Here is an 18,724-nt window from a genome sequence, read left to right as displayed (position 1 = left end):
GAGACCAGGCCCGTGTGACGGGTCTCTGACTCCATCACTAAGGAGTACACCGAAACCCAGGTGCCGGAGGCTCAGCGGTCTCTGAGGACAGTGCCTTCCTTAAGGGGCCAGTTCACCTGGCTTAGGAAGGAGAGAAGTGAGCCCAATTAGGTAAGTGAAAGCAGATGGGATGCTGCTTCCGAAGGAACACGGTTTGGGCTCACCTGAGACGTAAGCTGACTGCTGGATACCTGCCTCCTCCAAATATGGGCATGTTGGAGCCGACCAACATATGTATATCTTCAAATGTCCACAAAATATTCCGAACAAAATCATTTTTAAGACCCTTTGATTTAAAATAAAAAAGGAAAAATTATCATATAATAAACAGGAGACCCACAATTTACCCCCATGATCCACGGAAAGACTAGAAAAGAGAAAAGACAAAGGAGACGAAGATAAACTGACAGAGCCGTAAGAGCACACAGATGTTCAGAGAGCGATTTTCAGGACTGAGCAGATTTCTTCCCTGTGAATTCCAATTGAGATAGGGCTTTAAATAACGAAGTAGACTGGGGACCGGGTGTCTCGCCCTGGACACCCGGAAAGCATACCTGACTGTTCTCCCCGTCATTGAATAAAGTAGTCAGGTTTTGTTCTTTGGGCGCTGAGGCCACATGCCCCACTATGTATGAGGGTTCAAGAGGCTCACTTCCCTGTGAAAAGTGCAAGGAGAAGGAGTGATTCTGCTGCCAGAATTTCTTAAAAATGGCCTACTGTTCAAGAGACTCACCTAAACATTCAAGGCAGACACCTCGATCTACTTCTGTGAGTCAGGGCTAAGACATATGTTAACTCTCACCCTGGTAGATTACTTCGGCTCCTAACTATCACAGCTACTATAAGCAGCTAATCACATTTAGATCTTACTCAGAAAAGATTATTTTAGCTTTTGATCAAAGTTCTTTATTTTTCTCTTTTTTGAGGGAACTTGAATACCATTGCTCTTTTAACCTACCCCATCTCTACTAAATTAAAAAACTCCTAAGAAACCCCAGTCACATTTTGAGACGCCCGTCACAGTAACTGACTTTAGTTCTGCATTTCCTAACGTATTTCACTGAATACTGGTCCCAGAATATCTGGTAAACAACTGCCAGAGTAAGCTTTGGAAAATGCTGCTTACTGTAGACGCGCTTTTCGAGAGCAACGATGCTTATTACCATAAAAACATTTCTAAGGTTTGCAAAGGAGAAATCTACGTCGCCTCTATGCAACCCAATGTTCTCAAATTTAATCTAGAACACTTTCATTCTTAACACATTCTACGGGATAGACTTTGGAAAAACACTTTTAGGAAGGGGAACCTTCAGCAGCGGGTAAACTCAGTCCACCTCTCGATTTTCCAACCATCAGGACGCTGCCACCAAGAAACACTAGAGCCCAATGCCAGCGCCACAAGAGACCCCGAGATGGGCACGTGCTTGTGCGCGCACACTGCTTGTTCCACGCACCTGCCTCACTTCTCCTAAAGGGATCCTAACAGAACTTCCAACTTTTAAATGTTCTTACTTGTTTACACAGACAAGTTATCAACCCGTGTACCAACTCTCAAAATTATCTTTGCAGGCAGCTGCTTTAGTGAGAGCTGGGGTCTCAGTTACAACGTGTTCAATAAAGGTTTGGCCCTCAGGCCGCACCGAGAACACCCATTTTACCTACTTAAACTCTATTATTGCTTAACACAGGTCTCCAGCCAGCAGCACAGATCTGAGCAACAATAATCATGAGGTGACAGCTTGCCGACAAAAACAAATCTCTAAGTGCTGAAATTCAGGTTGTATAATATGTTATACAAACATTGTGTAAGAGACTTTTTGTGGCAGGCTAGCTCTGCTTAGAATATGCCATCGCTAAGACAATCTCACTGCTCAGAGGCCTTTCAAACGTGTGTGGACACATGGGTACACTGGGTACCGCTGTAAGGACGGGCCTCTGAAGTCAGAAAGATCAGGGTTTGAACCCTAGCTCAGGCGTCACCAGCTGAGTGACCAAGGACAAATATCTACTCTATGAGCTTTGGTTGACTTATTCATAAAATGATACCATCAACACTTAATACACATGCAGTTCCAAGGATGAAAATTCAGGCATAAAGTACACAGCCTAAGAAGCATGAACTAGATGCCAGTTCACTTCCCCCAAATGCAAGTCTACAGGCCCTTAAAAGCCTCCATGATCTTTCTTAGTGACCCCAACACAAAGCAAGGACAGGATGCCACGGCTGGGAGAGGGAGAGGCAGGTGGTACGAGACTAGTATTTCCACTCTGCAGTCTTTTTGTAATGTGTGGGTTTTGAAGTCGAGGAATATTAAACGAACCTCCTTTGGTGATATCACATATAGGAAAGCACATAAAACAAATAATACAATGTGACGACTACTTGCAAAGCAAAGTACCCGTGTAACCATCACCTGAGTCATGACATGAGACCTTACTGGTACCCAGCACCATGTCCCTTTTCATTCACACAACATCCCCACTCCCTGGTGGTTACCACTATGTAATCTTGCATAGTAATTGCTTCCTTCCTTTTCCTTATAGTTTTCCTAACTTGGAAAAAGTTTATTACATAGTTTAATGAGGTTTATCGATCTTAAACCTACTAATACTAGAATCAAGTTAAATGTATTTGCCTCCTAGTAACTCTATATAATTTGTGAAGATAGCAACAATTTAGATGAATAATGTTCAATATGTGAGAACACACAGCAACAGGAAAATCACAATTTACCAAGTTAAAGATCTTATTTTTTATCTCCTTGGAGTCTGTCAATATATTTTCCTGAAAACAGACATGGAGAATTTATATCTGTGAAATTTTTTTTTCTTTGATAGACACAAATAATGACAAAACCAAACAATCAGTAAGAAGAAACCAAGGCTATAAGAGACAAAAGAGACAACATATTCTATTCTCTCTTCCTTTCTTTATAACATTATTGCGGATTAAATCTCGGAAACTTCAGCCAGAAAAATCTTAAGGGCAATTTTAGGCCTAACAATCTGATTAAAAGTTAAGGTAAGAAGATCAGTATTTCAGTTGCAAACAGGTCTGTCAGTCTCAATATTTGATAGGCATTTACTAAATATCTAAAGTTTAAAATATACTATATCGCTATATTATATAACTCTGATGACTTTAAGGAGATAAGCAGTATTGGTAAACATATTGATGAGCTACTTTAAATATTGGTAAATTTTAAAAAATATTTTGAATTATTTAACTTAAAAAATCTGATCTAGCAAATCATAGTATCTTATCAATTCTACCTTGAAAAAAGACAAAAAGTATGTTTTTTTAACTGCTAGACATAAATCGGTAGAACACTTCTTTGCTCCTGCTCATCTATTTTCAGTGGCAAGATGGCTGGTTTTGCCCTCTGAAATGAGTTCACTGTGTCCCCATCTAAGCTCTCACTAACCTGACTGGAAGCACTGGGATCTTCGGAAACGGAAGCAGGCATCTCGAAGGGGGCGGGCCACGAAGCCCCATCCGAATCAGTGGTCTGATCCGAGCCGGATGGTTCCTGCGGTTCTGCAGCAGCCGGCACGGGCTGAGCGGCTCCGTCGCCATTGATACTGGCCGAATCGGAAACACAAAAGACCACGTTGTTACTAACGTAACTTTATGTCGCAGTCGACTTGTTTTTAAAAACCAGACTCTATAATCAAGCATAAATCTTATTCCAAAAAAAAAAAAAAAAAAAAAAAAGAAGAAGAAGAAAAACAAGACACTGAAATGTTAACAATACCACAGTGGCAAGCCTTAAATCATTATTATTTCCGGCTCCAAATTAAAGTTGAGATCAGAACTTAATTTTTCCGCTTAAGATAAAAATAAACAAGTCACCAAGTACCTGTAATATAAGAACTTGGAAAGAATAGCCTTCTGATACCAATGCTCTTTGCTCTTTTTCTTCCTCTGCCACTTCTGATCAATAAGTCTTTGATAAAACTCTTTCAGCCACGTCCAATCACCAGTCTGAATAATGCAAGAAATGGATAAATACAAGGAACCTATAGTCAAAACAATTTACCTATTACTCTTTAACAGGAATCACTATTTTTTGAATACTGTTTCATAAACACATACCGGAACCCTTGTGTTTCCTGACTCAATTCCTCTTACCTCTTTAGGAAATGTCCCCATCTTCCTCCTCTCCCTAAGCCAGGCTAGGGGAGGTGACCTTTCTCTGTGATATGTTCTTTAGTGCCTAAAATAAGCCCCACTACGCGCATTGTTTAGAAATTACCCGCACATGTGTTTATAACCCCAAACTATAAGCTGGTAGGAAGCAAGACTGTGTTTATTCGCTGTCCATCCTAGACCCTGCCCCGTGGCTAGCATGTACATAACGATCAAACTGAACTGTGGTCTTTTCAATGGGAAAAGCATGTACTTTAAATGTAAACTTAAATCACCCAGACCTTATTCTCTTTTATCAAAGCATTGCAGAAATGGTCTTTAAAGTGTAGCCTATGGGACCACGAACTATTTGCGAAGTCCACAACAAGCAGAAATGGAGAGGAGGCCTCGAGACACTACAATCTGGTTATTATGCTCGACAAAAGCATCATCAACGCATTGGGGGAAAACAGTCATTTACCAACAGAGTTTGAGAAGCTCGGCTGTGAGAGATCCAATTAATTCTAATAACCATGTATATGTAACTTTTAACATTTAGCATAATCAGGAAGAACTTTTAACATTTTTCTCATTTCCTGGCAGCCTTGTTTCATGAGATTCTCTTTAATGGAGACATCGAAGTGTTTTTCAAAAATTCAAACTAGCTTCTTAAATTTCAGATTTTCACAACTTTCTAAATTGGCTTCATCCTTTTCCTTGCAAGAATCCTAGCTGTTGGTGCCAAAAGGTTCTTCCTCATTCTCTCTTTTTTCTATTTTTCCTTTAGCAAAGCTTTTTTATTTTCAGAGGAACTGATCATTTCTCGGGTGCTGAGATATTCAACTATGTTCCCACTTTGGCCTTCCTGGGAAACAAACCCATATTTCTAGTGCCCCTAAGTTGTTAAAATAATGCTTTTCTGGCTGTTTTCCACAGAGAGCATTACCTGAGATGACCTCATGAAGAGCTCCTGGATGTCCAGCTCGTCCAGCAAGAGAGTCCTCCCTACGCGGTGCACGGCCATGCTCACGTGGGACTTGCTGTAGGGGATCTTCAGGAGCTTTTTTATGTTCTTAAAAACATTAGGAGGAAAAGCAGTTTAGAGAGACTTTTTGAATGTGATTTGGAATTGTTCAAATTTTAACTTTATTCAATTTTAAAACCTAATAAACTTTATTTCCCTACAGTTATATAAACTACACAAAGAGCTAAAACAAACATGTGGAAGGCAGAGCTTTGAAAGCTGAATCATCTACACTTTACGAGTCATACTGTGTTAGTGTAAACGACGGTCAAGGACTTAGTTTTATGAGATAGAATGTCCTAAAGTTAAGTATGTGTACATCACTGTTGCACTGACCTAAGCTTTCAGCATATCAGATAAAATTAACCAACTAAGAAACAAGAAGTATCATTTCTAATCCTTAAGTGATAACTACTAAATCATCCCAAACATTCGAATCACCTATAACTGCCAGTCTTGGAGATTGCTTCTTCCTCTCTAAGGAAAGGAGATGTGGTAAAGAGTGTTACTTTAGTAACAAAAAAAGGTATTTGATAATCAAGACACTTGTATCTTACTTCATCAGTAGTTTTTCAAGACTACAGAACAGAGCGTGTGATTTGCCCAGCATAAACACCCCATTCCACTCCCCCGTAAGGACACTTACTTCAGAGTCAGAGACGACATCCACATCGTTTCCCACAGAATCAATGAAGTCGTATGCCATACCGAAGCTAACAGGGAACGAAGGCCACAAGGTCATGTTCAACGATGCAGGCAGAGTTTACAACAGAACACTGTATTTCACTGCTTCTAGGATACACATTTTCCACATTCTGACAGTATGCCTATCGCCATTGTAGTTGGCCAGTTTTTCCTTCTTAGTGGTATATAAAGTAATGGTGTTAAAATCAATGGCATCTTACATTTGATAAAATATAGTAATAATTAGTAGAAGCAATTAATAGGAAATGTCTAGAATAAAGACAATGAACAATTATTTTCATTTTTGTAATAAAAAAACCAAAAAATCTTCAAGAGAAAACAGTTCGTTTTAGTGTAAGTTCATTTTAGTGGGAAGATAAGAAAAATAAATTACCAGGATTCTAGTCTCTGGGACTGTGTTCCTAGCAATAAACAATACAACTCTTTTAAAACACATATGAAAAACGTGCACCTGACACCAAAAGTCAGTCACAAGGAGAAAAATTCATATCGTGCCAGGTACCACGTGAGGCATGTCTGGAACCTACGAGCCTGTAAAGCAGCTGATGTCATCATTTTTTTAAGTTAGTGATCAGCAGAGAGCCAGAATATTTACCTAGGTCTGCCTTGCTCCAAAGCACGGCTTAACGATTTAACAGGTGGTCTAGACAAGTTACTTAACCTTTCTAAGGTTCAGTTTTTTGATGTGAAAATTAGTGACCAGTACCTAACTCAAAAGGTGGTTGCGAGAATTAAATGACATAAACATACAAAGTACTCAGCACAATGTGTGTACATTCAATATAATTATTTAAATCACCTCGTAACATTTGTGTTGACATATAATTTATTAAGCCATTCTTCTGAAAGAAGATATGTGGACTATTTCTGACTTTTTTTCTAGTATAAATATTGCTACAAACAAACATTTTGCAAATATAGCTTTTACCTTCTGAGGCATCAGGATAATTTCCAAACTACTGGCTCATAAGATATTAATGTATTTATGGTTCTAGTTATACATCATATGAAAATATTTTAGAGGAAAAAAAGAGAACCCCACACATTAAATGACCTAGAAGAAAATGAGTATTCACACATTATTCTCTATAAGACCACAGGCCACTCTCTCAATTTCAAATACCAGCAGCAGAATTTGTAGCAATCGTCCAAGTCAGGGTTATGTCAACCGACACGCTGGATTTCTACATCAGGTTGTTTCAGACCACATACTCCACTACCATTTAATGAAAACTGCACAGGACAGATTAGGCAGTGTTAAGGGTTTTTCTTCTTGTGGGTCACCCTGATTCTACCTATTCACATCTTCAAAAGGTAAGTAAATTTGCTAAAAATAAAGCAACTGACTGAATTTTAGTGGTTAGAATTCATTTTGTTAATAACATGATGCAGACTTCAGAGTAGCACATGTAATCGATACCTTCATATTGTAATATAATATTATTAGCGGGAGAAACTAGGACTTCAAAAATCAAATATGACCTTTTTCTAGAGAGCGAATGTGTCAAGTTGACGCACATTACAAATAAAACTGAAAAGCAAGGTTCAGAGTTCGCTGTGGGTATTGAGGGACAAGTAAAAACACCAACAATTGATATTTACCTTGAAAATGGCTTGCTTTTCTTACTATTGCCAAGAATGGTAGTTCCTGCCGGCCCTAGTTTGGCACTCTCTCGTAACCAGTTGGCAGGTGGGAGTTTCAAGTCAGTTTTCTCTTCAAGGCGTGCAAATGCTGTTCGAGGAGGGGCAGAAGAATATTTCACCACAGCTCTGCTCTTCACTTCATTGCCTCCAAGAAATAAAGCTGATCCCTAATGAACACATTGAATGAAACTTTAATGAGCACCACTAGGAATAAAAAACTCCACCTTTATAAAAAATAACAACACCACTATATCAGGCTTCATAAGAATGTATGTTACTAATGGTACTTAATACATGTGAACATAAACTGTCACATTTAGTTGTTCTTCACATAGTTTCAAAGGGAAAACATGAGTCGAGGAGTATGATGATTATGGTTATCAGCTGGGTTATCTCATAGAAAGTGAAGAAGTAGAAACCAGGAAGAGTCAACAGTTGTCATGTTAACGTTAAAATGCAAAATTTGATAAAACCTCTGTTCAGTATTAGACATATTATTTTCATGTCAATAACATACACCTTTTAGAAAGTAGTGTGTGGTAAGATGCCTGGGGCTTTTTTTTTTTTTTTTTTAAGGCAAACCTTTAGTAATTGATGAGTCAATGAGTTACACAAATTCTGTGACGTTCTAACTTCATAGCTGGGCACTGGGGGACCCTCACAGACCTCGGTCAAGCAAGCTCAGTGTCTGGGTTCGCGACTCTCCCCTTCTTTCCCGCCGCCCCTGGCGAACACTTTGCACCCTCCAAGCATTAGCTCAGTCTCATGTCGGTGAGCTGACACCCTCTCTTTTCCCTCCAGCTCTGCACAACTGTTTCACATTTGGAACCACATATTTACATGTACGCTCTTTCGGAGCAGAGACTGTGTCTACCTTCCCTGTCTTGCAAGTAAATACCTGAATACCCCACGACAGGCACATTGGCGTCCGCTCGTTTTGGGGGGTTGCCGGGGAGCCGTGCAGAAGGCTCCAGAAGCCGCCGGGAACCATGACATCCCTCCCCTGCGGAACCGGCCCGCAGCTCCGGAGCCCTGCAGGTCCCGCCCCGCGGCCGACTCACCTGCGCGGGTTCCTCGGACTCTCCCTGGGACAGGAGGCTAAGTCCTCCTCGAGCAGCGGCTCCGGCCGGTGGAGCCTCGGCCCCGGCCTCCTTGGAGTCCCCCATCACCTCGGTCCAGGGGCGGCGGGGCGAATCAAGACCCGAGGAGCCGCGACAGGAACCCGGGCCCAGGGCCCCTGCCGCACAGCAGATAAAGCGCCACTGATGACCCACGCACCGCACTTCCGGCCCCTGACAGGAAGAACGCGTGGTGGCGCGTCCAAATCTCGCGAGCTTTGCGCCAGAAGCCCGGCCACGCCTCCCCCGGTGGAAGCCACCTTCGCGGCGGGGTCGGAGCTGTAGTGCGCCTGCGCCTGTCAGAGCCGCTTCGGGAAACCGCTTCTCGCGGTATCTGACTCCCAGGCTCCTCCCCTTGCAAGCTGCTCCTCTTTGTTGCCAAACAGTTCTCGGCACTGGGGATCGGGGGGCAGTGGCTGTTCCCGAGGTGGGCGGTTAAATGTCACCAGCGCCTCACGTTATATAAAGTCAAGTCTTGGCACTCCACTCCTTTGTAAACCAGTGGCTCCTCGTCTTACAGGCGGGCTCACAGGCCCGGGAAGGGATGCCGTGCCCAGGTGAGGGGCAGGCCCGACTTGAGCCCGGGGCGACTGGGCGTCCTGCCCTCGCATCACAATGCTTGCGTGGGCCGCGGTCCCGCGTGTAGGAGCGGCGAGGTGCGCGGAGGAAGCCCTCCGCCTTCGCTGAAGGGACGGATTTCAGAGGCGGTGACACCCCAGCAGGGTTGCTTAGTGACTCGGAGCACCTTCTGAGGGCCCGCTGTCTGTCAGGCTAAAGGGAACTGGCAACGGCATTCCGGGAGGTCCAGGGGCTTCTCGGGCGGTACTGTGCCTAGAACACACCTGGCGATCTAGTTAACGGGCAGATTCTGATTGAATAGGTCTGGGATGAGCCTGAGATTCTTGCATTTCTAAGAGACTCCCAGGAGAGAAGATGCCAGTGCTTTGAGGAGCAAGGTGGTACAGGAATAGCCAGGCCGTTTCAAAACTTAGAAGGTGGTGGACTCCCTGATCTTCGGCATCCGCACCCAAGAGCATATCAACCGTGAAGCCACATCCTTCATAAAAATTTGCCTTGTTTGGCGATAAAATATTGCAATTTTTTTGATAAATTAATTTGTCTTTAAGTCATTTGGCTATCTCAATTCGTGATTTACATTACGTTCTGATAACTCAATAGGTGCAGTCAGAAATCTTTGTGAGTGAGCAAGCTCAACTTACAAATTGTTTTCAAATGTCACATTTTAATTATATTGAACAAGACATTTGATATAAAAGCACATTTTGTAAACTTAAACATGCATTGATTTTGATATTTTCTGTTTGTATTTTGTAGTCAATTCTTTTTGCAATTAATACATTGTAGTAAAAAAACAACACAAATATCTAACATTTGGATGGTTAAGCCTGTGTTTGGTACATAATACCATTAACTTGTGTAATTATTGTTTTTCAAGATGTTCAAGAACATTTAAATTGTACGTGATATGATATTAAACGATACATTTTTATAAAGCAAATACGCAATACGAGCCTAATTTTTAAAGCATGTCTATTGCTTTAAAAACATACCTGAGTGGTAAGATGAAGCAAGTCAAACTTTATTCTTTAAAGTTTTATTTCCCTCCTTTTTCTTCCTGATTGTGCAATACAGGCACACCTCATTTTATTGTGTTTCACTTTATTGTGCTTCACAGGCATTACGAGGTTTTTTTTTTTTTTACAAACTCAAGGCAAGACACTCCACCAGCAGAAAGATTACGACTCACTTTGTGGTCTAGAACCGAACCCGCAATATCTCTGAAGTATCCCTGTATTCCATAGTAAAATGCAATCTTTATTAATCTTTTAAATATATATAATTTAGCTTCTTCTAATCTTTGAAGTCTGTTGTTTTATTGTATAATTCTTTGTAAGAAGGCATCTCCTGAGCGAGCAGTAATTCTTTCTTCAGGACTCAAGTACTTTGCAGGCTTCTTGAGAAGTAAGTGCTGAGCCCTTGTTGATGATGCTTAGAACATGTGCTAGAAACAGCTCGTGAAAAGGCAGAGAAGAAAGAAACAAAGAGCCAGGAGCTCAGCACAGAACAGGAGAGGTCAGGAGCGGGAGGATCCGGGCTCAGAAGGGGAGGTCATGTCGGGGGTACCTGGGACTCCCAGGAACTACTTATGGAGGGAAACCTGAGGAGGGGCTGGCTTTCCTGGGGCCACTCGTGGGGCAGGAGGAGAGATTTGGGTGGTAAGGGAGAGTGGTCCCTGAGAGCAAGAGAAACTGGTACATCTGAATTACATAAGGTTTATACATTCTTCAAGCTCTGCATGCTTATTTTTTTATTTTCCCTATTCAAAACCTTTTATGTGCTGAGTTTTTTTTTTTTTAAGTTATCATTTCTAATGTATGTGATTGAAATCTAATTTGGAAAAACTGGTCATTACTTCCAGAATTTCACAGTTTAAGGCGCTTATTTATGCTCATTTTTGTATTGTACCAGTGTCTGCCTTTCCCCTCCTTCCTTGTCCCCCAGTTCGTCTCAGAACGAACTTCGTCATCCTTGGCCTGTTCTGCCCTGTAGGTGCAGTTACCCTGGTTCTTGTCACCAGTCAGAGCTCTTACCTACCTCCCCAGTGCCTGATGCTCTCACCACTTATGAGATATTTTTGAATAAATTGCTGGTAGTTTACTGCTTATAGTTTTCTGCTTATAGAACAAGTTGTTCCATAAGTCTAAGTTTGCTGGGGTTTTTTCTCTGCCTAGAATACCTTTCCCTTCGTCACCTGGCTTAATCCTCAAAAGGGATCTCGGGTATTATCCCCGATAGTCTCAACTGCCACCTTCCCCCTCCTTACCCCATTGGGTCTCTTTCTTTGTTTCCAGAGCTTGTATGGCTTTATCCTGCGCTTGTCACTTTATAGAAAAACTGTCCATTTGTATCTGCCTCCCTTGCTGACCGCGAGCTTCTCAAGGGCTGGAGTTTCACCTGGCCACCCGTTTTGCCAACGCCCGGCACACCACACCGTTTTAGCACTTAGGCCGTGCAGGCAAAGTGACTAGTGCCAACAGGATTTTTTAAATGCTTATCGACCTGTTTGAGACATGAGAACAATGTTGTTGGCGCCAAAGTGTTATCTGAATCTTCAAAATCAAAGCTAAAAATGTCTAATGACGTATCCCCAGAATATCACAATGGCAACATCTTTACTTACAGTTCGTTTCATTCTAAAACAATTTCTAGGTTAGATTTTCTCTGATTACAAACATCCTCCCAGCATGCATGATGATTTCAGAGAAATCCCAGTCAATTATAAATTCAGTTAGTTGTAGCACAGTGTTTTTCAAAGCAAAATTGGAAATCCTTTCAGAAACTTTTCAGTAAACCAATTATATGTAAGGCAGGGCCCTCGGAGCTCCTCAACAGCCTTGCCTGCAGAGGGGGACCATGCAGGGAACTCTCGGATTGGTGCTCGTGCCCTTCGGTTTGTCAGAGTCCCCTTCCATGACCTAGCTTCTCACACCTGCCCAGCCTCACTTGTTTACTCTGCCCGCTGGACTTCAAACGCCCTGAGTTTCCGACTCTTGGTCTCGGACCTTTGGAGCTGGATGTGAGATCTGAGATTACCTGAGTCATTCCCATCCCTCTTTAGATGAGAGCAATGCAGTCCGGGCAGGAGACTAGAACTGACTTGTTGAACCTCATATGAAGCCAGTTACTAGCAAAGGCAGGACTAGGACCCGGTTTTCAGGCAGTACCCCCGGCAGCTTTCTAAAAAGCTAAATTTCAGACACAGGCCAGTGTGACTTCAACCTGTTTCAGAATCACCTGAGAAACTTGAGTGAGGAGATCCTCCAGCCACCCCAAGATTCTAAATATTTCTGGGGTAGTGTCAAGGAGTAGACATTTTTAGTGAGATGCTAGCGTCTGACCATCTTTGTAGAACAAACCTTAGGACAATCTCCTGGGGTACAGGAAGAACTATACCTTCGTTTTGTTTTTTTTTTAATCTGAAAAGTAAGGGCAAAGTAAGCCTTGCTAATACTAATATACACATTGTCACAGTGCCTTTCCTTTGGCCATGGTCAGCTGGTGTATTGGTCAAATGAGATTGAGTTATGTGGTCAGAACAAATAATCCTCAAAACAACTAGGGTTGCCAGGCAAACTACAGGACACTCAGTTAAATTCAAATTTTAGATAAATCATGAAAAAAAGGATAAGAGTATCCCAAATATTTAATATAAATATGTCCCACGCAACACTTGGGCATACATACCTTTACTAGTCCGTGTCATCTTTACTCCAGGGCCTAGGCGGACGAAGCAAGCTTGATCTGGAGCGCTTGCCAGTTGAAGCGGTGGATCAAGGAAGAGCCTGGTGAACTGCAGACTAGATGCTAAAGGTTCTGATCAGAATCGACAAACATCACTGCCACACCTTTTTTTTGGCTAAAACATGACACATGGCCAAGCTTAGCTTATGCTTGACAGGGAAGACTAATGTTTCCCCAAGAGGGGTACTGGGTATCTGGGGACCCTAATGGAATCTGCCACAGCATATGGTGGCTTGGATGGGCTATCGGATGCCATCCACATGGCCACTCGGAGATCATTTTCAGAGTTCTGTAAGATGAGCGGTGACCTTGAAAAGCTCATGTACCACACAGAGATCACAGATCATCTTGTAACAGCATTTTAAAGTCTACAGCCATGCTACCATGAACAAACCCAATCCTATCTGATCTCAGAAGCTGAGCAGGGTCGGGCCTGGTTAGTTCTTGGATGGGAGACCACCTAGGAAGACCAGGTGCTGTAGGTGTAAAAAATAAAAAAATAAGAGATTGTAAGCTGACCAGATCCTTGCAATCTGTGAGGTCAACCAAGAGTTGTCTTGCCTAAAAATAAGAGTTTTCAAGCTTAAAAATTAGTTATTTTCTCTTACAAAAAGTATCTACATTTTCCCCTATTTTCTGTGATTTTCCCCTATTTACTTATGTAGCCATCATTAGGATGCTAGAGAGTTTCACAAAATAAACAGACTTTATCTATTCCTTTAAGATAAAGGTGCTGTTTTCATAATGAGTGGGAAAGTCATTAGTTTTCTAAAAGAATCTTACCCTATGGAGAAAGCATTTTTGAAAATAGATGTTTGGAAATCTTTCCCACATTATATAATTTTGTGGCTAAAAATGATGTGTATAGCTCATTTAAAAAAGTCATATCTGTACACTTTACTTAAAAACTGAAATCTCTAAACCCCTTTAAAAATATTCCAAATGGAGAGTGTGCATTTTAAGTATACTGGGGAATTCTACGGAGGTCAGTGGTGCAGATCCAGTCTATCTAGGGCTGGAGTGCTAATGGCACAGAGAGCAGACGTCACAGGTCACGCCCTGACTGAAGCCACATGTGCCGCTCAGCCACACTTTTAGGGCTTTGCAAAAGCCCTCTACCCACATCTTAATTGTTCTCTTTGATCTGCTTGTGGCCTAGTCAGAATGCCCAGACTGATCTCTTTGTCAGCCGCCAACTGATTTGTTTACTCCAAAAAAGTGTCTGCAAGATTCTCAGTTCCCGGGCTGCCAGCAGGGCTTCTCCTCTCTCCTCTCTCTTATACATCCTGTTTTTAATTTTGTTCTGTGACAACGGTCTGTTGATCTTTCTTCTTCATGTACAAGTAAACAAATTGCATGCAAAGCAACTAACTAAATATCTAAATTAATCCTTGACACCGCTCTATTGGTTTATAAGAAAGACTGGTGAACTTCAAAGAAGATGGAAATTTAACTCAACAAATTTCAGTCAAAACCTTTGTATAATTTGTGGATACAATTGAAATGAGCATGGTGAACTCTGAGGCCATATGATTCTTCTTAATTTACTTATTTTTGAAAATGTTTTAAGCAATGGCAGCCATTAAAACCAAGTTTTAAAATAAACCGAACTTAAATGGACACGTCAAATTATTATAACACAAAGTTTTCAACCAGGAGTCTCAAAAATAAAAGAAACCTATTCAACCACTTTACTCTTTTTAAAAAATATTAGCAAGAACAGAAGTAGTTCGCAGTCAAAATAAAAATATATTGATTGCTTTAGACTTAAAATTTTTCTACTTTTGTACTTTTAATATATTATTACTAGAAGATCAGTTATAAGTAAATAAATATGCATATATTGGGGCTACATGTTCAGAAATATTTTTAGCTAATAATCATACATGATAAAAAAAAAAGTTTATAGACCACTCCTTTTAAAAAGACTATTTTAGACACAATGTGGTACCAAAAACCAAATGCTAGCAACGGCTTAAGTCAAGAACAATTACCATGTTAATGATCTATATTTTCCTTTACACTTTGACAAGAGTAGAAAAATTTTAGAGTATAAGACAACGCAGACCTTAATGTGTGGTGTGATAGCAAGACGCCTGTTACAACCACACGATACCTTATTTAATTAGTAAGCGATAATTAATTGCTGTTCTGTAGACTAACATTGAAGCAAAGTGTATGAAACTATTGGGAAATGACTTTGGCACCATTTGAAGGAGAGTTTTCTTGATACTCGATGAGCTCAGATTCTTCTGGAAGCTATTAGTGTTGACTTTTAGAATACAATGCAAGTGACGGACGGGGCAGGTCGTCTGCTGAGTATTTATTACCTTCACAGCAGAGCATTCTTAGGGTTTTTGCGAGTTTTCGCCTCCAAAGCTGAGCATTAGCCTATGTGAATCCTAGGAACAGCCACAAAGGCCTGCTCTTCAGGCACCTCGTTGGTGGCTGGAGCCCAAGCATTATTTATGCTGTGCAGGCACCGTAGGCTCAGACCGACAAGGCAGGAATTCTCAAATGAACCTTCAAGTCAGTGCCACAGTCAGGCACTGCTTGTGGCTTCCCTCTGCCTTCCAGTTAAGGGCTTGGCCTTTGTAGACCCTAATGAATCATTCGGCATTTAGGCATTTACGAGGAGTCTTCCACCGGAGAGAACAAAAGGAATGCGTCACTTAGTGCAGAAGCGTCCATCAAGCGTCACAGCTAGTGCCCGGACCTCTTTACTAAACATCTCTGTAACATCTGTCTTCCTCGTGGGCATTGAAGGGCTATAGTTTGCTTTCTCCATGTAATGCAGTCACAAGGCCCCCAGTAATGGAATCCATGCATGCAAGCGTTGGGTAGAATGCTAACTACTGGGTGAACCATGGGTATTATCCACATATGACAAATTTTCACATTTATTTACATTTTTACTCTCTAAGAAATGGAGCCAGAATCCACAGTTGTCACTATCCATCTGCACACTTCTGTTTACTCTCCAGAAGGCAAGACTATTGCATTTTAAAAGTGTCTGGACTTTTGTTCCATCTTATCACAAATGACTTGAGAAGTCTGACCGGAGTGGAAGTGCCAGTCAAAGCCTGCCTCCTCGAGAGCCTGGAGATTCTGGTACAAAGGGCATTTCACGAGCAGGAAGTGGAAAGGCGGCATTTATACTCATTCGCTGCTTTGGCATTTCTCTCTGGGATCTTCCTCTTGACTAGCCTCATTTCCATCACAAATACCCTTCGAATGGTCTGAATGGTCTGGCGCAGGAAATAGATCCCACAAGAATGGGAGGAGAAACCTCCGCTCTTCCATGGGAGGGTCTTAGGCTTGTTTATCTCTAAAACTGGCTGGACGCAATCAGTGTGACCTTAGGAACCGTTTTGGAAAAAGAGACCCAAGTATGGAATCGGTACAGTGCTCCGTGCATCTTGGCCACAGTGAGTACTTATTATCTGGTCTCAGGGACACAGGAGAACCACAGCTGTAGGGAGGACCTGCTCAGGGGTCTTTTAGAACAGAGCTTGCTGGCAGGGGGTGGCCTGCGCTGGCCTCCGCTGCCCCAGGAAGGCTTCCGGGTGGAGCCCTCTGCCAGGATGGCAGACCTTTTCGTGTAGGGGGCCGTGCTTGGTGTGCTTCAAGAAATATCAAAAACTTCCAGTACCAAAGGTCTCAGTGCGTGCCATGTGACACACGTGGGTTTGCCAACTGGATCCCTATTTAGGAATGTTCCAGAACATGGGGCGTTACCCAAAAGGCAGAGCCTGGGATGGCATTCCTTGGCTCAGAGGTCTGATGTGTGGGGCCACATAAATGAAGTGGGGGGGGGGTATAGGTGCAGGGGGCGGTGTCTGGAGGGCAGGAAGAAAGGCGACCCGTACCCTGGCCCCGGCCCTCCCGCTGCTCTCTGGGGCCTCCGCCTGCTGCTGCCGCGCCTCCCCCTTGCCTCCTTCACATCTTTTCAACACAAACATTTCAAATACATGCCTAAGGAGAGACAAACAAACCCACACGTGACCATCGCGACCATCGCCATCCTCCGCCCTGAGCAATCATCAGCGCAGTCCGGTTTACTTCCAACCACCCTCCTTCACATTGTTATTGAAATTCGCTCATCCTTAACCATTGTTACTTCGCATTTTTCTGGCTCTTTTCTTCCGTCAATCACTGTCTGAAGTCAGTCTGCTGGGTTGGCTAAGAAAAGACACGTTCCTCAGGAGAGCCCTAAGCGGCTCTGAGAGAAATGTCTGGACTGACCGCACAGGGTATGCTCCATTCCGTTCCATGCAACAGACGCTGAATCCTCGGCCACAGTGCGGAGCTGAAGAGGCCAGCGGAACAGGGGCCCTGACCTCAGGAGCCTATGACCCGGTTCTGGGGAGAGGATAAGGTGGTAACAGCCCTCAGGACTAAATGGCAGAACGTGCCCACCGAGCCCGGTGTGGTGGTTCCAAGGCTGATAACAGGCAGGACTGGGCGAGGGCGGGGGGAGGTCGGGAAGGGCCTGGGAGCCTGAGGCGGGTGGGGAGGGGCTGGGCACGGGCCAGCGGGTGGAAGTGGGCGTGGCTGCAGTGGCGGGCACAGGAGAGTCTACCAGTTGTCTGGAACACTTGGTCCAAGGGATGTGGTGGGAGATGTGGGGACAGGGAGGCAGTGGGGCTTTTGAAGGGACTCTCCAGTTCCTCCGAGGTTAATAACTAGACAATTCTCATTTCTGAGTAAGGCAAAACAAAACTGGGTTTCTAGATGCATGGCCGTGAAAAATAAACTTCAGAGCCCAGTGAGGAAGCCGAAGGGAATCAGGATGGGCCGGACGGAAATTAGGCGGCAGGGCCGACAAAAGAAAACTCGAGTAGCCGCTTAAAATAAAACGGACCCTGGGCCTACTAGCCAGGTGACACTTCAAAAAAGGAAAAAAAAATACCTATAAACGAAGCTTGTCTGTGACTCTGCACTACATAAAACGTGGGTTAAGCTGTAATCCTTTTCTACCAGTTCTGAGGAGATGGCTTTGTTAACTCCGCCAGAGAAATAAATACATGGACAGAAAACTTCCAGCATTGCTTCCCTACAAGGGATAACCAAGGAGGTGGTGAGCTTTGACGAAATGTCCACATTTGATAAATGAAACAGAGTATAGCTTGATGCGCACGTGCAAGAAAATGGATTGTCCCGCTCCCCAAGGAACAGAATTTTTAGTGTTTCGGTGTCATAGGATTTTGGAACGTGTTTTCAGGACCGGATGACTTTGGCGTTAATCCCGCCCACTCCCTCGAACATTCATTGTGCTCATTGATGAGTTGTGACAATCACTTATGTCTCTGTTGACTTTAAGAGTCAATTCTCCTTTGAAATCAGATTTCAGAAGGTGTGCAAGGGATCATTTCAATATTAAATGAAAAAATAAAGTTTATTCGCAGATATACTCCATGCCTGTATGTTTTGTTTTGTTTTGTTTTGTTTTGCTTTGTTTTGTGGGGCCTGGGGAAGACTATAAACAGGGGTCTACACAGCGTGTGTCTAAATATCTAAAGTTACATATCAAGCTAACAAATTATTAAATAAAACATGTTCTGTGCTCCTTCCTTGACACATACACCTTCATCACAGCCAGCACCTGGAAACTATTAAATAATAGTATGTTCCGTCCTCCTACCTTGCTAATGGGGGCCCCTTGCCACCCCTCGGGTATGTATACCCGGTCGTCTGGGGGTGTGCTGGGTGCCAGGAACACAAAGGTGAGTGAAAGCAGTC

General features: G+C 42.8%; 1 protein-coding gene, 1 long non-coding RNA gene and 1 pseudogene across 4 annotated transcripts in view; 2 read left to right on the top strand and 1 right to left on the bottom strand.

Annotated features, from left to right (window-relative positions):
• EDRF1 (erythroid differentiation regulatory factor 1) overlaps positions 1-8,838 on the bottom strand; it is a 34,375-nt gene extending 25,537 nt beyond the window's left edge. Inside the window, exons 1-8 of one of the 3 annotated variants that reach the window (XM_016148253.2) lie at positions 8,603-8,838; positions 7,500-7,708; positions 5,839-5,905; positions 5,115-5,240; positions 3,900-4,024; positions 3,465-3,621; positions 594-695; positions 204-325 (exon numbers count right to left, since the gene is read on the bottom strand). In XM_016148253.2, the coding sequence (XP_016003739.2) occupies positions 204-325; positions 594-695; positions 3,465-3,621; positions 3,900-4,024; positions 5,115-5,240; positions 5,839-5,905; positions 7,500-7,708; positions 8,603-8,707 (1,013 nt within the window). In that variant the 5' untranslated portion in view covers positions 8,708-8,838. The remainder of the gene's footprint in view (positions 1-203; positions 326-593; positions 696-3,464; positions 3,622-3,899; positions 4,025-5,114; positions 5,241-5,838; positions 5,906-7,499; positions 7,709-8,602) is intronic. The other 2 variants (XM_016148252.2, XM_016148254.2) reach the window with 2 other exon arrangements.
• A 162-nt stretch (positions 8,839-9,000) lies between these two features.
• On the top strand, positions 9,001-9,955 carry LOC118604003. The gene is made up of 2 exons (XR_004951592.1): positions 9,001-9,216; positions 9,540-9,955. It is a non-coding gene; the product is annotated as an uncharacterized LOC118604003 (long non-coding RNA).
• Positions 9,956-13,348: 3,393 nt separating this feature from the next.
• LOC118604106 lies at positions 13,349-13,467 on the top strand (annotated as a pseudogene).
• The last annotated feature ends 5,257 nt before the right edge of the window (positions 13,468-18,724 follow it).

This window comes from Rousettus aegyptiacus, unplaced genomic scaffold (assembly GCF_014176215.1).
Source record: "Rousettus aegyptiacus isolate mRouAeg1 unplaced genomic scaffold, mRouAeg1.p scaffold_m13_p_6, whole genome shotgun sequence".
Lineage (NCBI taxonomy): Eukaryota > Metazoa > Chordata > Mammalia > Chiroptera > Pteropodidae > Rousettus > Rousettus aegyptiacus.
This window is presented reverse-complemented; position numbering and strand designations above follow the sequence as displayed.